At 43.9% G+C, this 18,322-nt stretch overlaps 1 protein-coding gene across 2 annotated transcripts in view; it reads left to right on the forward strand.

The window, feature by feature from the left end:
* rtkn2 (rhotekin 2) overlaps positions 1 to 15,870 on the forward strand; it is a 57,361-nt gene extending 41,491 nt beyond the window's left edge. For both annotated transcript variants that reach the window (XM_078565244.1, XM_078565243.1), the window contains exons 9-12: positions 5,960 to 6,091; positions 7,885 to 8,050; positions 10,006 to 10,113; positions 15,291 to 15,870. In XM_078565244.1, the coding sequence (XP_078421370.1) occupies positions 5,960 to 6,091; positions 7,885 to 8,050; positions 10,006 to 10,113; positions 15,291 to 15,802 (918 nt within the window). In that variant the 3' untranslated portion in view covers positions 15,803 to 15,870. The remainder of the gene's footprint in view (positions 1 to 5,959; positions 6,092 to 7,884; positions 8,051 to 10,005; positions 10,114 to 15,290) is intronic.
* The last annotated feature ends 2,452 nt before the right edge of the window (positions 15,871 to 18,322 follow it).

Raw genomic sequence — 18,322 nt, forward strand, 5'->3', positions numbered from 1 at the left:
GCCTCACTCAGCTAAGGTACCCCCAGCTTTAAGCCTGACCAATTGACTTTCTAATCATAGGTAGGACCTGGTAAAGCAGCCTTCAGACTGGCGACCTAGTGCTGGCTACTGTCACTGTTTGTATGCTGAAGTTATTTGTATTGAAACTGAGAATGCAGGTGAATGATGGGGGTTTGATTTTGGACTATTATTGCAGTAGCATTTAGGTAGGGTCAGAGGGAGGTCACCAACCTCCTTAATAGCAGTATGGGCTGCGCCTGTTTAAACTTGTTGCTTTCATCATGTAGATAATGGGAAAATGATGGAGCAACTTCAACGACTCCTGTAATAGACTAAAGAAAGATTAAACATAAAAACCTATCTTCTCAGTTTCACGTATCAGCAGTTTGAATCTACACATTCAACAAGCCAGCATCAGGAAAATACAAGCCTGATTAAGGAAAAACTGATGTGTGTGTACAGATGGTTAAATGTGATTACTGGGGAGTATTTGCATATTGTTTCCATCTTGTTACACTAAGCACATCTCCAGCCAGCATAACAACAGCCTCCATCATAACTACTAACAGATGGCTTTGATTGAGATCTTCAAGTGTATTTAAAACGGTCAACTAATCCTGCATGTGCCAAATGTGAGCATGTGAATTGGTGGTTTATTTTCTGAAGCAAATTGTAAACCCTGTCCTAATTGCCTGTTCAGATAATGCATTCTTATTTTTGAAGTAGACACTGCTTTAGTTTTAAATGCTTGCAAGCGACCCTATTGCCACCAGAACGTGCACTGACAGACTTCATTCTCACCATTCCGAAACCCCCATGATGGATCGTAGTGAAGCTGTCACTTGGAAAGATTCAATGAACTGATGAACTGGTCAGTCATGACTTTGTACAGAAGTTGAACTCAGCCAGTCACTCCATATATCCAGTTACTCCACTTCACAACAGGGTTTATATTCTCTGGAGTTTAAAAGAATGAGAGGAGATCTCATTGCAACCTCCAGGATTCTGAAGGGGTTTGATAGGGTGGACACTGAGAGTTTGTTTCCATTGGTCGGGGAATCGAAAACACGGGGGCACAGTCTCCGGATAAGGGACCAATCATTTAGGACTGAGATGAGAAGTTTCTTCACCCAAAGGGTTGTGAATCTTTGAAATTCTCTGACCCAGCAGGTTGTGGATGCTCCATCGTTGAATAAATTTAAGGCTGGGATAGGCAGATTCTTGGGGAATTAAGGTTGATATGTGGAACGGGCAGGAAAATAGAGTTGAAGCCCAAGATCAGCCATGGGGGAGACGTGGCGTAGTGGTATTGTCACTGGACTAGTTATCCAGAGACCCAGAGTAATGCCCTGGGAACCCGAGTTTGAAGCCTACCATAGCAGATGGTGGAATTTGAATTCAATAAAAATCTAGAATTAAAGGTCTAATGAAATTGTTGTTGGTTGTCGTAAAAACCCATCTGGTTCACTAATGTCCTTTAGGTCCTCACCTGGTTGGGCCTACACGCGACTCCAGGCCCACAGCAATGTGGTTGACTCTAAATACCCTCTGAAATGGCCTAGCAAGCCACTCAGTTATATCAAACCACTGCAAAGCCAATAAGGAATGGAACCAGAACGACCACTCAGCATGGATAACGGCAAACTCAGCCCTGTTAATCCTGCAAAGTCCTCCTTACTAACATCCGGGAGCTTGTGCCAAAATTGAGAGAGCTGTCTCACAAACTAGTCAAGCAACAGCCTGACATACCTTACAGATAATGTCCCAGATACCATCATCACCATCCCTGACTATGTCTTGCCTCATTCATCAGCAGAGGTGGTGGCGCAGTGGTTTACAGTCAGGAAGGAGTTGCCCTGGGAGTCCTCAGCATTGACTCCAGACCCCATGAAGTCTCATGGCATCAGATCAAACATCAGCAAGGAAACCTCCTGCTGATTTCCACATACTGCCACCCACCACCCCCAACCACCCCCACCTCAGCTGATGAATCAGTGCTCCTCCATGTCAAATACCACTTGGAGGAATCACTGAGGGTGGCCAGGGTGCAGAATGCACTCTGGGTGGGGGACGTCAATGCCCATCACCAAGAGTGGCTCGGTAGCACCACTACTGACCGAGCTGGCCGAGTCCTAAATGATACAGATGCTAGACCGGGCCTACGTCAGGTGGTGAATGAACCAACAAAAGGGAAAAACATGCTTGACCTCATCTTCACCAACCTGCCTGGCACAGATGCATCTGTCCATGACAACATCAGTATGAATGACCACCGCACAGTCCCTGTGGAGACAAAGTCCCATCTTCACGTTATGTTGTGTGGTACTACCACCGTGCTAAATGGGATAGATTTTGAATAGATCTAGAAACTTGAGACTGGGCATCCATGAGGCGCTGTGGGCCATCAGCAGCAGCAGAATTGTACTTGACTACAATCTGTAACTTCAAGGCCTGGCATTTCCCCCAATCTACCATCCCCACCAAGCCAGGGGATCAACCCTGGTTCAATTACGAGTGCAGGAGAGCATGCCAGGAGCAGCACCAGGCATACCTAAAAATAAGGAGTCAGTCTGGTGAAGTTACAACACAGGACTACATGCATGCCAAACAGCATAAGCAGCAAGTGATAGACAGAGCAAAGTGATCTCACAACCAACAGATTAGATCAAAGCTCTACAGTCCTGCCACATCCAGTCGTGAATGGTGGCGGACAATTAAACAACTCACTGGAGGAGGAGGCTCCACAAATATCCCCATCCTCAATGATGGGGGAGTCCAGCACATCAGTTCATAAGAAAAGGCTGAAGCACTTGCAACAATCTTCAGCCAGAAGTGAGGAGTGAATGATCCATCTTGGGCTCCTCTGGAGGTCCCCAGCATCACAGATGCCAATCGTCGGCCAATTTGATTCACTCCACTTGATCTGCAGGAACAGCTGAAGACACTGTATACTGCAAAGGCTATGGGCCCTGACAATGTTCCGGCTGGTGCCCCAGAGCTTGCTGTGCCCCTAGCCAAGCTGTTCAAGTACAACTACAACACTGGCACCTATGCGGCAATGCGGAAAATTGCTCAGGTATGTCCTGTCCAGAAAAAGCAGGACAAATCCAACCCACCAATCAGTCTACTCAATCATCAGTGAAGTGAGAGAAGGGATCATCAATGGTGCTATCAAGCAGCACTTGCTTTGCAATAACCTGCTCGCTGATGCTCAGCTTGGGTTCTGCCAGTTTCACTCAGCTCCTGACCTCATTACAGCCTTGGTCCAAACATGGACAAGAGAGTTGAAGGTGAGCGTGACTGCCCTTGACATCAAGGCAACATTTGACCGAGTGTGGCATCAAGGAGCCCCAGCAAAACTGCAGTCAGTGGCAATCAGGTGGAAAGCTCTCTGCTGGTTGGAGTCATACCTAGCACCAAGGAAGATGGTTGTGGTTGTTAGAAGTCAATCATCTCATTTCCAGGATATCACTGCAGGAGTTCCTCAGGGTGGTGTCCTCGGCCCAGCCATTTTCGGCTGCTTCATCAGTGACCTTCTTTCCATCATAAGGTCAGAAGAAGGGATGTTTGCTGATGATTGTACAATGTTCAGCACCATTCATGACTCCTCGGACACTGAAGCAGCCCATGTCCAAATGCAGCAAGACCTGGACAATATCCAGACTTCGGCTGACAAGTGGCAAGTTATATTCATGCCACACAAGTGTCAGGCAATGACCAGCTCCAGCAAGAGAGAACCTAACCATCGGCCCTTGACATTCAATGGCATTATCTTCGGTGAATCTCCCACTATCAACATCCTTGGGGTTACCATTGATCAGAAATTGAACTGGACCAACCATATAAATACTTTGACTACAAGTACAGCTCAGAGGCTAGGAATCCTGCAGTGAGTAACTCACCACCTGACTCCCCAAAGCCTGTCCACCATCTGCAAGGCACAAGCCAGGAGTGTGATGGGATAATCTCCATTTGCCTGAATGAGTGCAGCTCCCACAACACTCAAGAAGCTTGACACCATCAAGGACAAAGCAGCCCACTTGATTGGCACCCCATCCACAAATATTAACCCCCTCCACTACTAATGCACAATGGCAGCAGTGTGTACCACCTAGAAGGCGCATTGCAGAAACTCACCAGGGCTTCTTTGACAGCACTTTACGAACCCACTACTATCTAGAAGGACAAGGGCAGCAGATGCAAGGGAACCCCACCAAATGGATATTCCCCTCCAAGCCACACACCATCCTGATTTGGAAATATATCGCTGTTCCTTCACTTTTGCTGAATCAAAATCCTGGAACTCCCTCCCTAACAGCACTGGGCGTACCTATACCACATGGACTGCAGCAGTTCAAGAATGGTGTCTTCACAAAGGCAATTAGGGATAGGCAATAAATGATGGCCTCGCCAGCAATGCCCATATCCCATGAATAAATTTTTTTAAATGATCATGTTGAATGATGGAGCAGACTCGATGGGCCATATGGTCTACTCCAGCTCCTGTTTCTTGTGATCCCATATCTGAAGGAATTCTTGGACCCAGCAGCAGAGTTGGGGAATCTTTCCTCTGTCAAAGTGGCACCTGAAGAAATCTTGAGCTCTTCTCCTTGTCCCTGTGTGTGCAGTTACGAAGTCATCAGGTTGTATGGTGCTTTGAGTGGGAAGGCAGCTGATACATGTGTGTAGTTGGATCATTGGCACCAAATGTGACTGACCACTACCTTTGGTCTCCTACCAGTGATTAAGAGTCACATGCACTGTGAGCTGCCAGTGGTGTTTGAGGGGGTGATGTGCTGTTCCCAACATCTTTCCCTGGTGAGATGTTGCTGCTCCTGTCGTGACCGCACCTTACCTGCAGTGAAAAGCCTTGGAGGTGGCTGTGAGGCACTGACCTCCTCTCAGAGTCAGTTTGGGATTTTGTTGTGATAAAAGGGAATAAAATGGGAACAGATCAGCTGTTGTGCAAGAAACAGAGGCAGCTTTCCCAGTATTTAATAGGAAACCACTTTTACAATGTTGAATTTTAAAATGCTGGGAACTCTTCCAGTATCTAGTCCCAGAACTAATTTATTTTCCTTGTTGTTTTTATCGACGTAATGAAACCAAATTTTAAAGTGAATGTCTCCATCGTTTGATCAATTATTTTACTTACCATGTCAAACTGGATTTTCAATGCTTTTTTTGCCAGCTCCTCCATTCCTGTTGTAGATGAAGTTAGTGTAAATAGCAATTTCAAACAACCTAAAAGTATTGAATGCCTCTATTGTTTGCCAGCCCTTAGATATCCCTCCAAGCGAATACTACTTGCGCTGGCAAAGCTTGCAAATATTAAATAGCTTGTCAAAGTATTCACTGGCACAGGGAAAAGTTTACACTGATAAGGAGTTTGCACTAGCAAAGAGAGTTTTTAAAATGTTTGAAGTCTTTCAAGATATCAGTTGCATATTTTATTAGTCACATTAGGAAACCTGCGTCGCCCTATAGCGTCCCAAGTGCAGCTACAATGGGCCTCTTCTGTAAGTAAATACTACCACACAAAGAATAAGGATTATCAAGTCCTTTCACTAGCTGTTTCCAGCCCCGATTCACTCTGCTCCCTTCACAACGAACAACACATGTTAATTGAGATCTTTTGTGTGCCACTTCTTCTCATCTGCTAATACAGCAGGAGCAAGACGCCCTTTCCAATACAGTATTATGACGAGCAGATTGAAAGGGAACCAAAAGGGCTGTTAGAATCGTGGAGCTCACTCCACTGCATAGTCCTAACAGATTGATAAACACACACCTCATTCCAACAATACAGTTATTTTTAAAGGCGTTTAGTAATTTAACCATTTGCCTTTACCTTTAATTAGTGTGATCCTGTCAGCCAAGGGAGGGGGTGGGGTGAGGCGGGGAACAGACTGTTTCTGATATGGTCATTCAAGTGCTGGATGTCTCCCATTTCTTTCAGCAAACCGTAGGAGGCCTGCCTAACTGGACAAGGCTGTACTGTGTCCTGAGAAGTGGCTATCTCATGGCGTATTACTCTCCTGAAGAAATCGAGGCACAAGTGGATCCTACATTGAAACTAGCCATTGACAAGGTGCAGTATTATCCCATAGGTTGCCAAGGCAGCTTCTTGTTATGTTTGGCTGTGTGGAGCAAAACTGGGAGGGTAGGTAGAGAGGGAACTGTTGTCCCATATGTTGCAAACATGCCTGAGCTGCTTGGAAGCAAATAAGTAGTCTACATACCCCATTTGAAGCAATAATTTGTTAACACGTTGACAAGAGTTTGCACAGTCCTGGATTGGCAAACGTCCTGGTTAAAGCAAGGAATTTTGTGCAGCATTAATCAATTTTCGCATATTTAAATTTTTAAAAGTGTACTTGCATTTATACAGCACCTTTATAAGTGCTCAGAGCATCTCAAAATGGTTTAAAAATTGTTGCAGGTGTTGTTGAAGGTGGTGGTGTTCCACTGCATCTGCTCGTGTCCTTTTAGGTGGTTGAGGTTGCAGGTTTGGAAGGTGCTGTTGAAGTAGTCTTGATGATTTGCTACCTAGTTGGCGAATGTCATTGGGCTTCTCACTTCCAAATCCGATCCTTTGGTCATCCGTACAGATGCAAACATGGCTACACAAACTCCCAATGTAGAGTCACTAAAAGGTAGTCAGGAATAGGAACACCCGGAGTGGCACATGGAGATTAACTATAGTCTTGTTTCTACTGGTAATACCAGCTAACAGGTCAGAGCAAGGAATGAACTTGGCAGCTTCCTGTATAAAAAGTACAAAAGCACCACATGGCTATGTGTATAGGACAGGGAGTGTTTAATAACTGGAAAGAATGATGGAAGAGTTTTCTATCTTCTTTCACTGGATGATGGCAAGTAACACATGAGCAATTTGGTGTGAGGACAGCAACCTGTAAAAATGAAGCTCTGTTCTTACCACTTCACTTTTTTGGGTTGGCAAATTGAAAGGGTCGTTTGCAAGAACCATGGGAGGAGGGTTTGCTTGCATAGTGGTTAAATGCTGACATGGAGAGCTTGTGCCAAATGGCCAATTTCCCTGTTGTAACTTAGATCTATTTCCCTGTTTTAAAGTTTGTACTTTCCTTTAATTCTTGTGAATCCCCAATTTTCATTGCTGCACCATTGCTGGTCACCTATTGCCTCCTTCCTTAGCTCTGTCAAATTTTGTCGAATAATGTGCCTGTGAAGTTTTATTATGTTAAAGGCAATCTATGAATACAAGTTGTTAATCTTCTGTTACTCTCTCCTCCATCTTTACCCTTTTTCTAATTGAATTTTGTTTTTTTATTTTCATTTATTTTTTATTAAATGTTTTTGTCCCTTTTTCCCCAACGTGCCACGACCCCCCACCCCCCCCACCACCACCCACTCAGGGCCACCTGTCACTTGTTTTTACGTTTTGCTTTCACAGAGTGCAAACCCTTGTTCTGCTATTAATACAGCCTGTTATCTTACCTTTATGCCACTGCAACCCCCTTTATTTAGTCTTTAGCACTACCATTAACATTCCCTTTGTCCTGTGTCCATGACATCTTAATCAAATTTCTCCTTAGCTCCCACCTATTCCTGACCTTCTATTTTGTTCCACCTGCTCCACCCCCTCTTAAACAGTATTAAATCCATCACATTTCTATCTCTCTTTAGCTCTGAAGAAGAGTCATACGGACTCGAAACGTTAACTCTGTTTCTCTCTCCACAGATGCTGCCAGATCTGCTGAGTTTTTCCAGAATTTCCAGTTTTTATTTCAGATTTCCAGCATCCGCAGTATTTTGCTTTTATTTATTATTGTTAATCTTCTGGCCAGAATGGGTTCCAAAAACACCAAATGGCATCTGAACTATTGTGATTCAAACATGCAGGAAACACGTATCCGCACCATGGGGAAAGGTTCAAAGATAAGGATGCACAGCTTCTCCCTCATCAACCCCTATAGTGGTGAGACGACGAGTCGGGTCTTTGCTGCAGACTGCAAGGATGATCTACAGCGGTGGATGGAGGCTTTCTGGCAGCACTTTGGTGATATAAGTGAGTTGGCAGAGAGCAGTGCCGAAAGCTGCTGATTGTTGGCAGATCCACTGCGTGTGGCAGCCGAATAAACAAAAATCCAAATGCAGCACCCCCGCAAGTTAATCATAGACCATGCACTTCACTCACCGAAGGCTAAGGTGGCCTCCTTGAGCCAATCACCAAGTGATCTGCTCAGTCATGCCCTACTGGAATTTGAGGGACACTACTTTAAATTGGTTTAGCAGGTGAAAGATTGCTAGTCATCTTTGCCCCTCTTGTGTCACCTGAGAGGATTGAGCTCGGTTCATTAGCATCAGGATGTTGTCCTTCATTGTCCAGTCCCAGGTTCTTGCCTAACATGGCTGGCCCTAGAAGGGGCGTAAACTCTAAATGAGGAAACAATACCTCAGTGAGCGAGTGTTGGATCCATGAGACAAGATCCCAAGGGAGACAGTGGGAACAGATAATATTGATTCATTGAAATACAAATTGGGTAGCCTTTTTTTTAGAAAACTGTCTAATGAATAAGTTGCGACATGGCGTGGTAAAGGAAGAGCAGGTGACTTTAAGGCCTTAAACTTTAGACCGATCATTCCCAAAGGGTTCGTTTTGATTTTGGGCAATGATAAATGGGCAATAGCCGTCCCAATTTTCTGATCCATTGATGTTTCCTGCTTTACACCATTTGCCCAAAATTAAAACCATCCAAGGAATTTTGTAATAGTTGTTTAGTAGTACAAAACTTGAGTATTGCTGAAAGAAGAGGCATGCCATTAAAGTTTTTTGTCTTGCATTCATCAGGTTAGCTCGCAAGAAATTACCTAACTATAACAGGGGGGCAACAATTTATACTGCATGAGAAGAGAGCACTGATTCATTGGCAAGTGGACTCTGATTGGTGGAGTTGTTGTCATGGAGAATTCAGCATGGAGCAGTTAGCTGCCCAGCTTTGTTCAAATTCAAACCAGGCACATCAAGGCATTGCCTTGGGGAATAACCGTTCCCTCAGCTTTTACAATGGAATTTTATAATGGAAAGGTAAAAAAAGGACAATTGTATGGATTTCAAATGAGTACTGAATTGCATTTATTTGTCCAAGCCCAACTATTGGCCATATCATCTGAAGATTGCACTTAAACTTTTTTCTCCCAACACCATGCAATATCGACTAGTATTGTATTTGAAAGCTTCTGTATATGCGTGACTTTCTTTTCAGGATTTTTGATCCAAGCCTCTTGTGTCAACAAAATGCCAATGTGATGAGTTATAATGGGAATTTTCTATGTAAACAGATGATGGTAACAGCGTATTTGCAGGCTGCAGCCTTTAGATGGTGTCATGATCTCAGTATTGGCTGCAACACTATCTTGGCACCAAGTGAACAAAGATTGACAAATCAGAACATAAAAAAGAGACTGGGAAAGTAAAATTAGAGCTTTTAAGTTTGAGGTTGATAGTTAATAGTATCTGGCAATGTAGAAAATGGGCGAAAAAATGAAGTTGAGGCATAGATCAGCCATGATCGAATGGGGGGGCAGGCTCAAGGGGCTGAATGACCTACTCCTATATTTCTAGATACCTGCAGTTTCAAGGGCAAGTCGCTGCACAGACACAGTGGGCAGAATGGCTACATTCTGTCCTGTAATTTCTTTAATCCTTGTTTTACTCATTAAACCAGCAAGAGATTAGTGAGCAGGACTAACTTCCTGAGCAGCATTTTCTTTATTTTCATTATAACAAAAGCCTTGTAATGGTCTGATCAACATAATTCAATTTACAGATTTCAACAGGCTTTACAGGTTCTGTAAACCTCGTTTTAAACGCTTGAGAATAGTTTATGGTTTCTCCCCGCTGAAAGTCATTCTTTGCTCAATAAATGCTGTAGTTTTGGAAATTTCCCAGATTCCCATTAAGAGAGGGCCTGTTTTAATTTTTCTTTAAAATTCCAGTAATGGCTGTGCTTTAACTTTCAGGCCAGTGGAAGCATTGTTGCAAAGAGCTTATGAAAATTGAGATTATGTCACCACGGAAACCACCTTTATTCCTCACAAAACAAGCAACTTCAGTCTACAACGATATGAGTAAGTGGCCCTTGCCTTTCTAAATGTGGCCTTGTAATAAAAGAATCATTGTTTGAAATTCAAATAGTTCCCATATATAAAACAAAAATGCTACTCCATGCATAATTTGGAGCTGCATGATTTAACCAGCAATGATGGAATCCAGTGATGTGAATTTTAATATGGGTCAGGTTACTAAAATCTATGACTGCAAACTGCTGGGAAATGTCAGTGTTTTTGAATACACATCTTAGGTTTGTACATCGCTTTCAGTTTTATTAATATGTTCTATGTATGACTGTTTTGTATTTCATTTTTTGCCTATCTATCAAATGCAAGGCACATTCTTTGAAATGTGCCAGAGTCAAACTTGTACTTCATTGTAACATTGTATGCCACAATGTCCCTTAACTCTTTATTTGTCCTCTGAATTATTTTAGATTAAGTTATTTGTCCAAGGCTAGCAAAGCACATATGATATTTGGCACCATTATTGATTTTCTTTTAATTCGTTCATGGGATGTGAGCGTTGCTGGCAAGGGCAACAGTTATTGCTCATCCCTAATTGCCTTTGAGAAGGTGGTGGTGAGCTGTCTTCTTCAATCACTGCAGTCTGTGTGGTATAGGTACACCCACAGTGCCGTTAGGAAGGGTTTTTCAGGATTTTGACCTGGCAACAATGAAGGAACAGTGATTATAATTCCAAGTCAAGATGGTGTGTGACTTGGGGAATTTGCAGGTGGTGTTCCCATGCGTCTCCTGCCCTTGACCTCCTAGGTGGTAGAGGTCGCGGGATTGGAAATTGTTGCTGAAGGAGCCTTGGTAAGTTGCTGCAGTGCCACCTTGTAAATAGTACACACTGCTGCCACTGTGCGTCAGTGGTGGAGGGAGTGAATGTCGAAGGTGGTGGATGGGGTGCCAATCAAGTGGGCTGCTTTGTCAAGGATGTTGTCAAGTTTCTTGAGTGTTGTTGGAGCTGCGCTCATCCAGGCGAATGGAAAGTATTCCATCATGCTCCCGACTTGTGCCTTGTAGAACTCCCTCCCTAACAGCACTGTGGGTGTACCTGCACCATATGGACTGCAGTGGTTCAAGAGGGCAGCTCACCACAACCTTCTCAAGGGTAGTTAGGGATGGGCAATAAATGCTGGCCTGGCAGTGACGCCCACATCCCATGAACAAATAAAATTAAAAATGGTGGACAGGCTTTGGGAGTCAGAAGCTGAGTTACCCTCCACCGAATTCCCAGCCTCTGACCTGCTGTTCTAGTTACAGTATTTATGTGACAGATCTGGTAAAGTTTCAATTTAATGGTGACCAACCCCTAGGATGTTGATAGTGGGGAATTCAGTGTTTCTAATGCCATGGAAGATGGTTAGATTCCGTCTTGTTGGAAATAGTCATTGCCTGGCACTTGTCTTGTGCAAATTTTACTTGTCATTTATGACCCCTAGCCTGAATGTTGTCCAGGTTTTACTGCATACCGGCACAGACTGCTTCAGTATCTGAGGAGTAGCGAATGGTATTGAACACTTTGCAATCACCAGCGAACATCCCCACTTCTGACTTTGATGAAAAAGGAAGGATGTGATTGCACTGGAGGGGCTGCAGAGGAGATTCACCAGTATGTTGCCTGGGATGAAACATTTAAGTTATGAAGAGAGGTTGGATAGACTTGGGTTGTTTTCGTTGGAGCAGAGAAGACTGAGGGGCGACCTGATCGAGGTGTACAAGGTTATGAGGGGCATGGACAGGGTGGATAGGGAGCAGCTGTTCCCCTTATTTGAAGGGTCAGTCACAAGGGAGCATAAGTTCAAGGTGAGGGGCAGGGTGTTTAGCAGGGATGAGAGGAAAAACTTTTTTACCCAGAGGGTGGTGACAGTCTGGAATACACTGCCTGGGAGGGTGGTGGAGGCGGGTTGCCTCACATCCTTTAAAAAGTACCTGGATGAGCACTTGGCACGTCAAAACATTCAAGGCTATGGGCCAAGTGCTGGTAAATGGGATTAGGTAGGTAGGTCGGTGCAGACTCGATGGGCCAAAGGGCCTCTTCTGCAGTGTGATTCTGTGATGAAGATGGTTGGGCCTTGGACACTGCCCTGAGGAGTTCCTGCAGAGATGTCCTGAGCCTGAGATGATTGGTTTCCAACATCTATAATAATATTTATTTGTGCTAGGTATGACTCCAACCATTGGAGAGTTTTCCCCCGATTCTCGTTGATTTCAATTTTAATACTGTTCCTTTGTGGCACTCACTGAAATGTTTGCCTTGATGTCAAGGGCAGTCACTCTCACCTCACCTCTGAAATTTGTCTCTTTAGTCCCTGTTTGGACCAAAGCTGTAATGAAGTCTGGAGCTAAGTGGTCCTGGCAGAGTCCAAACTGAGCATCAGTGAGCAGGTTGTTGATGAATAAGTCTCACCACTTTGTTGTTGATTGAGTAGGTTGACAGTGTGGTAATTGTCCAGCTTCAATTTGTCCTGCTTATTGTGGACATGGTGTATCTGGGAAATTTTCCACATTATCAGGTAGATACCAGTGTTGTAGCTGTACTAGAACAGGTTGGCTATGAGCGTGGATAATTCTAGAACATAAGTCTTCATTACTGTTGCTGGAATGTTGTCAGGGCTCATAGCCTTTGCTGTATCTGCTGTTTTTTGATATCTTGTGGAGTGGATTGGATTGGCTGAGGACTGGCATCTATAATGTTGGGGACCTCAGAAGGAGGCCAAGATTGATCATCCACTCAGCACTTCTGGCTGAAGATGGTTACAAGTGCTTCTGTCTTATGTTTTGCAATGACGTGCTGGGCTCCCCCTTCATTGAGGGTGGATATGTTTGTAACGCCTCCTCCTCTGATTAGTTGTTTCATTGTCCAGCACTGTAGGATGAAGGGTTAACGGAATGGATATGCTAATCTATGGGGCACATAATGTGGCACTGACATCAGGCAATCGTGCTAGGTACTGTAGGCAGAAGACAGGTTTCCCTGAGGAGAGATGTGCCCGCCCTGTAACTCACTATGTATATACTATAAATTATGATTATAAGTAAAGTTGAAAGCCTGATAGACCTGCAGCTCTTCCTTGCTAGAATCCTAGATCAGCACACTCTATGGAAACACCATTCAAAGCTGAATGAAGGAGGACTGCAGAGATTTGATCTAATTCTATTGGTTATAGGATTGCTTAGCTCTGACTATATAATATGTTGCTATCATTATTTAGCATGCATGTAATCCTGTGTTGTAGCTTTGCCAGGTACATTTTTAGGTATGTCTGGTGGTGCTCTTGGCATGCTCTCCTGCACTCATTGAATCAGTGTTGATCCCCTAGCTTGGTGGTAATGATAGAATGGGGCTACGCCAGGCCATGAGATTGCTGATTGTGGTTGAATGCAGTTTTGTTGCTGCTGATGGATGCCCAGTTTTGAGCTGCTAGATCTTTCCTGAATCTATCCCATTTAGCAGTGGTAGTGCTACACAACACACTGTCCTCAGTGTGAAGATGGGATTTGTCTCCACAAAGACTGTATGATCACTGCTAACAATACTATCATGGACAGATACATCTGCAACAGGTAAATTGGTGAGAACCAAAGTGTGAGATCAAAGAGGTAGGTTTCAAAAGAGGAGAGTGGTAGATAGAGAAGTTTTGAGAAGGAATTGTAGCGTTTAGGGCCTTGGCAGCTGAAGGCGATGGTTTGATGGCCAGTGATGAAGTGATTAAAATCAAGGATACGCAACAAACCAGAATTGGAGCACGCAATTGATTGTAACATACTATGGGAGATGGGATGACTTTTCAGCTATCACCATGCACAAAATATCTATGTAAAAGCCACTAAAGGAGCCAGATTCTGTTCCCTATGTCAGAGCTTGAAGTGACTTCTGCCTCATACACTGAGCGCTTGCAACTTGTTGGATGACAGGAATGTCACTAAACACTGGCTAATCTATAAGTGCATGTTTTATACATTTACTGTATGGCTAAATCCAATATGTTTAAACATGTTTACAGTCCCTTAACCAAAGACAGCCCTGATGGAAATAGGAAGTGTTTTTGTAAAAGTTTTGCTGTTATTTACAGTCTCAGCACTAGGTGGAGGTGTGCGCCATTGTTTAATACCACATAACACTGAAGAGGTCTGGATGCAGTGATATGTTAATGTTTGCAAACATTTCTAAACTGAACTTTACATTATTGATAGATTATGTTTGTAATGCTATTTCCTACATAGTGTTTCTTTCTAAAAGACCATTATGAGCACTTAAATGGCTTATACAGTGATTTGGAAGAGTGTGAGGAAAAGCAATAGACAGAGTACCATGAATAATCCACACATCTTCCTGCAGCTGTTACCATATATGGCCTGATTCCCACCATGGGATATTTGATGTTGTGTGGTAGCTAATCATAATTCCCAGCATTGCTGGTGAGTCACAATCTGTCTACACTCTGATTCAGGTAGACTACTGAACAGAGAGGAAATGAAACATCAGAAAAATACTTTCACAACTCGCGGTGACCACATGCTTGAATACTTAAATTGTGTGAAATAATTTTCATTAAAGCAATTTCTGCCATACGTGGTGATTTCTCAATAGTTCTGGAAATTGAATCTTTAGACAGTTGAAATCTTGTGGGAATTTAAAATGGTGATATCAGCAGAACATGAGTCCACAAAAATTATAATTAACTAGTTGACCAGACCTGGTATTCTTTGTAGGTTAGAGTAGAAAAATCAGTTTTTATTCCCTCTTTTCAAACTCACCTCTTCATTCCCCCTCTCTTTTTTCCCCCCCTCTCTTGACTCCTTCCTCTTTTACCTCACTGTCCCTCCTAATTTTCACTGCCTCTGCTGTACCCCCCCCCCTCCTTCTCTGTCTCTGATCCCCTCTACCTCCATCACGCGCCCCGCCCCCCCCCCCCAATCCTCCCTCTCTCCTGTTCCCAACCCCTCTGCCTCGAACCCCTTCCCCCATTCTCCCTCTCTCTGGCTGCATGCCCGTCCCCTTTTGCTCTCTGTGCCTTCATTCCTCGCATTGAACCCCTCCCCATCACCCCACTGTCACGCTCTCTCTTTATCTACACCAGTGTAGAGAATCCTTTTGAGAGGAGTTGAGCTAGAAGTGAATTGTGACTCCTTCCCAACACTGGTAAATGGCACTGTAATCGGCTATGTTCCTTGTTTTACAGACATGGAGTCTCCTCGGAAGGACGAGAGTTTGGTAGATATTATCCGGAACAGAATCCAGGAGACGGATGGAGAGTTCTTGCTGGGTCAGCAGCAAGTGTCTGACCCCCCTCAGTGGGCAGCTCTGTTTGATGGCAGCCATGATATGGTCGTCCAGAAGAATGCCCTGACACCAGATGGCAGGAGCCAATCCACCCTACTCTCACCAGGGAGAGCCAAGAAGAGGCCGGCTCCCCCTCCACCAGAGGGAAAGCAGCCATTCCGGCGGGGAGACCCCCACCCAGAAGGGGGGCAGAAGGAGAACTTCTGGAGAGTCCCATGTTCCTCCGACATGGAGTCCTCACTGGGCCACGCAACAGTCCTGGCTCTTCCCGGACACCGGGCAGCCAGCCAGGTCCTGGGTGAAAATGCAGCCCAGGTAGGCCTGCCTGATAAACCTGTACCTGCTCCCCGTCAGAGAAGGTCCATTAGGGCGAAGCTTGACCCCAGAACCTGGATTCCATCTCACGTGTAAGACATTTAGAGATGGACACCTAATACCTGAAAACTGTGGGAAAGCAGATAGTTCCTCTTCTGTAGTTTTACAAAGTGTTTCTTTGCGATTTCTTGGATAAACACAACAATTTGGGTTTAATGCACCCCATCAAGGGGCCAGTCATTAGCCTGAATTATTGATTTTATTTGTGAATATTTTTTCCAGGTATCATACTTTCAAAATCTGTCCCAGCAATTTTTGCAAAGAACTCAGTGTTGTCTTTCCTGCGCTAGAATAATTCTAATTTAGTGAACTTTTGTCCAGCTTTATCTACATACTAACTTTACAAATGAGCAAACAGTTTGTTGCAATTAAGATAGTGCTAAGCAGGACAAATAGTAGTGCAATGAGGAAAACAAATTCAAACAGTTTGTTTATTTTCTTGACCTTATGTTGACTGTGAAGAATGGTAGTCTAACAGAGGAAATTCAGAAGATTGTATTTTGTCTCCATTTAACTTTAGGAAACTGCCGGCAGCTCCTGGGGATCCCAGATTTCTTGAGCCAGTTATGTTTGTTTTTTATTTTCAGTGCACAGCACAGTTATTAAAGTAATAAAGCAGCTCAGATGGCATGAGCAGTTTTATTACTGTGGTTATTAATCTATAACTAAATTTAAAAGAAAACTTTACAAATAAAGCACTACCCCTCCCCCCCAGTCCAAATTCTTTTGAAAGAAAGACTTGCATTTATTTAGCTCCTTTCCTGTCCACAGGATGACCCAAAAATCTTTACAATAAATGAAGCTCCATTGTAATATTGGAATCGCAGAAGCCAATTTGCGCACAGCAAACTCCCACAAATAGCAATATGATAATGACCAGATAATCTGATTTGGTGATGATTAAAGGGTAAATATGGCAGGACACTGGGGAGAACTCACTCTCCTTCAAAGTGGTATCATGAGATTCTCTTCTTCCATCTGAACGGGCAGAAGGGGCCTTGGTGTAATATCTTATCCGAATGATAGCACCTCTGACAGTGCAGCACTCCCTCACTACTGTCCTGGAGTGTCAACTTAGATTGTACACTCAGATTTCTGGAGTAGAACTTGAGCCCATGACTATTTTTATTCATTTACTGAATGTGGATGTCATTGGCAAGGCCAGCTTTTATTGCCCATCCCTAATTGCCCTTGAGAAGGTGGTGGTGAGCTACCTTCTTGAACCACTGCAGTCCATGTGTTGTAGATATACCCACAATGCTATTTAGGGAAGGAGTTTCAGGATTTTGACCCAGTGACAATGAAGGAATGGCGATATAGTTCCAAGTCAGGATGGTGTGTGGCTTGGAGGGAAATTTGTAGGTGGTGGTGTTCCCATGCATCCGCTGCCCTTGTCCTTCTAGGTGGTAGAGGTTGGGTATCGGCACATGCTGTTTGAGAAGAGAGAACTGAGCCACAGCTGACACCTATACCTGTTTGTATATATTGAAGTATTCCACTCATCCATTGAAGGAGGTCTTTTGGCTCAGTGCATAGCACCCCTGTCTTTGAACCAGAAGCTCCATGTTCAAGTCCTGCTCCAGGACTTGTTAGCCATGAAAAGAGCCTTCATGACACAGCCAAACAGGTTGCTATTCCTTACAACACAACCATGACTGGCAGTGAGAGTGGGAGAGATTGCTGGTCAGCCATGCCTGATGTGGAATGGTGCCCCTCCAGCTATAACCACTTGTCTCTCTATAAACAAACAAAAGATGCTACGGCCCCTTGCAGATTATGGCTAAGGTCAGACAGACTCTTCCGTATGTTTCCTTCAGCCTCTGGGTGCTGCCCCTCATTTTGGAGGTGAAGTCTTTATAGTACAACTTTGCTTTCTGTTTGGTTGTAAATCCAGTTCCAAAGGCATATTTTTCAGTAATCTGAAGCTCGTTGATTTGTCCTGGTTTTGACGCGCCATGCTCAAAGCACTAATGATCACAGTTTTGGGTTTTGGCAGAGCTCCAAAGGTTTGTTTCTTTAGTTTGAGGGGTGGGGAAATGAGTGTCTTGACTGTCAGTGATCTCTGTCAAGTATCTTTCCTCACCAATTACAGTTAACCTCCCATTCCTTCATCCGATTGGCCATTGGTGACAGTTGACAAACTATTTGATTGAGGGAGCATGATAGGACAGTCAACCTGATCGCAGCCCCTGGCATAGCTGGGTTCTGCTTGAGCTAATCCTCCTGCAGAGCCTCTGGCATAGGGAGCAATATTTGGGTTGCCATTCCTGATAATCTGGTGGGAACTGAGTATCCTTCCCTGATCCAGAGGCACTCTGGGAGCATTTTACCCAAAATATGTTGGCTAACATTTATAGATGTTGAACTGCGTTTGTGAAATAATATATCAGCTCACTGCCCCTGTCTGCTGATCTCTTTGTCTCCTGCATTAATCCTGTTTGTTGCACTCCCTAATCCAATATCATTAGACACTTTTTTTTTTAACAGCAACAATTGTTACTAATTTATTTTCTGCCATTTACTGTTTACAGTGTAAGTAGTTTAAAGTTTTGCTGT

This window comes from Cetorhinus maximus, chromosome 20, assembly GCF_964194155.1.
Source record: "Cetorhinus maximus chromosome 20, sCetMax3.hap1.1, whole genome shotgun sequence".
Classification (NCBI taxonomy): domain Eukaryota; kingdom Metazoa; phylum Chordata; class Chondrichthyes; order Lamniformes; family Cetorhinidae; genus Cetorhinus; species Cetorhinus maximus.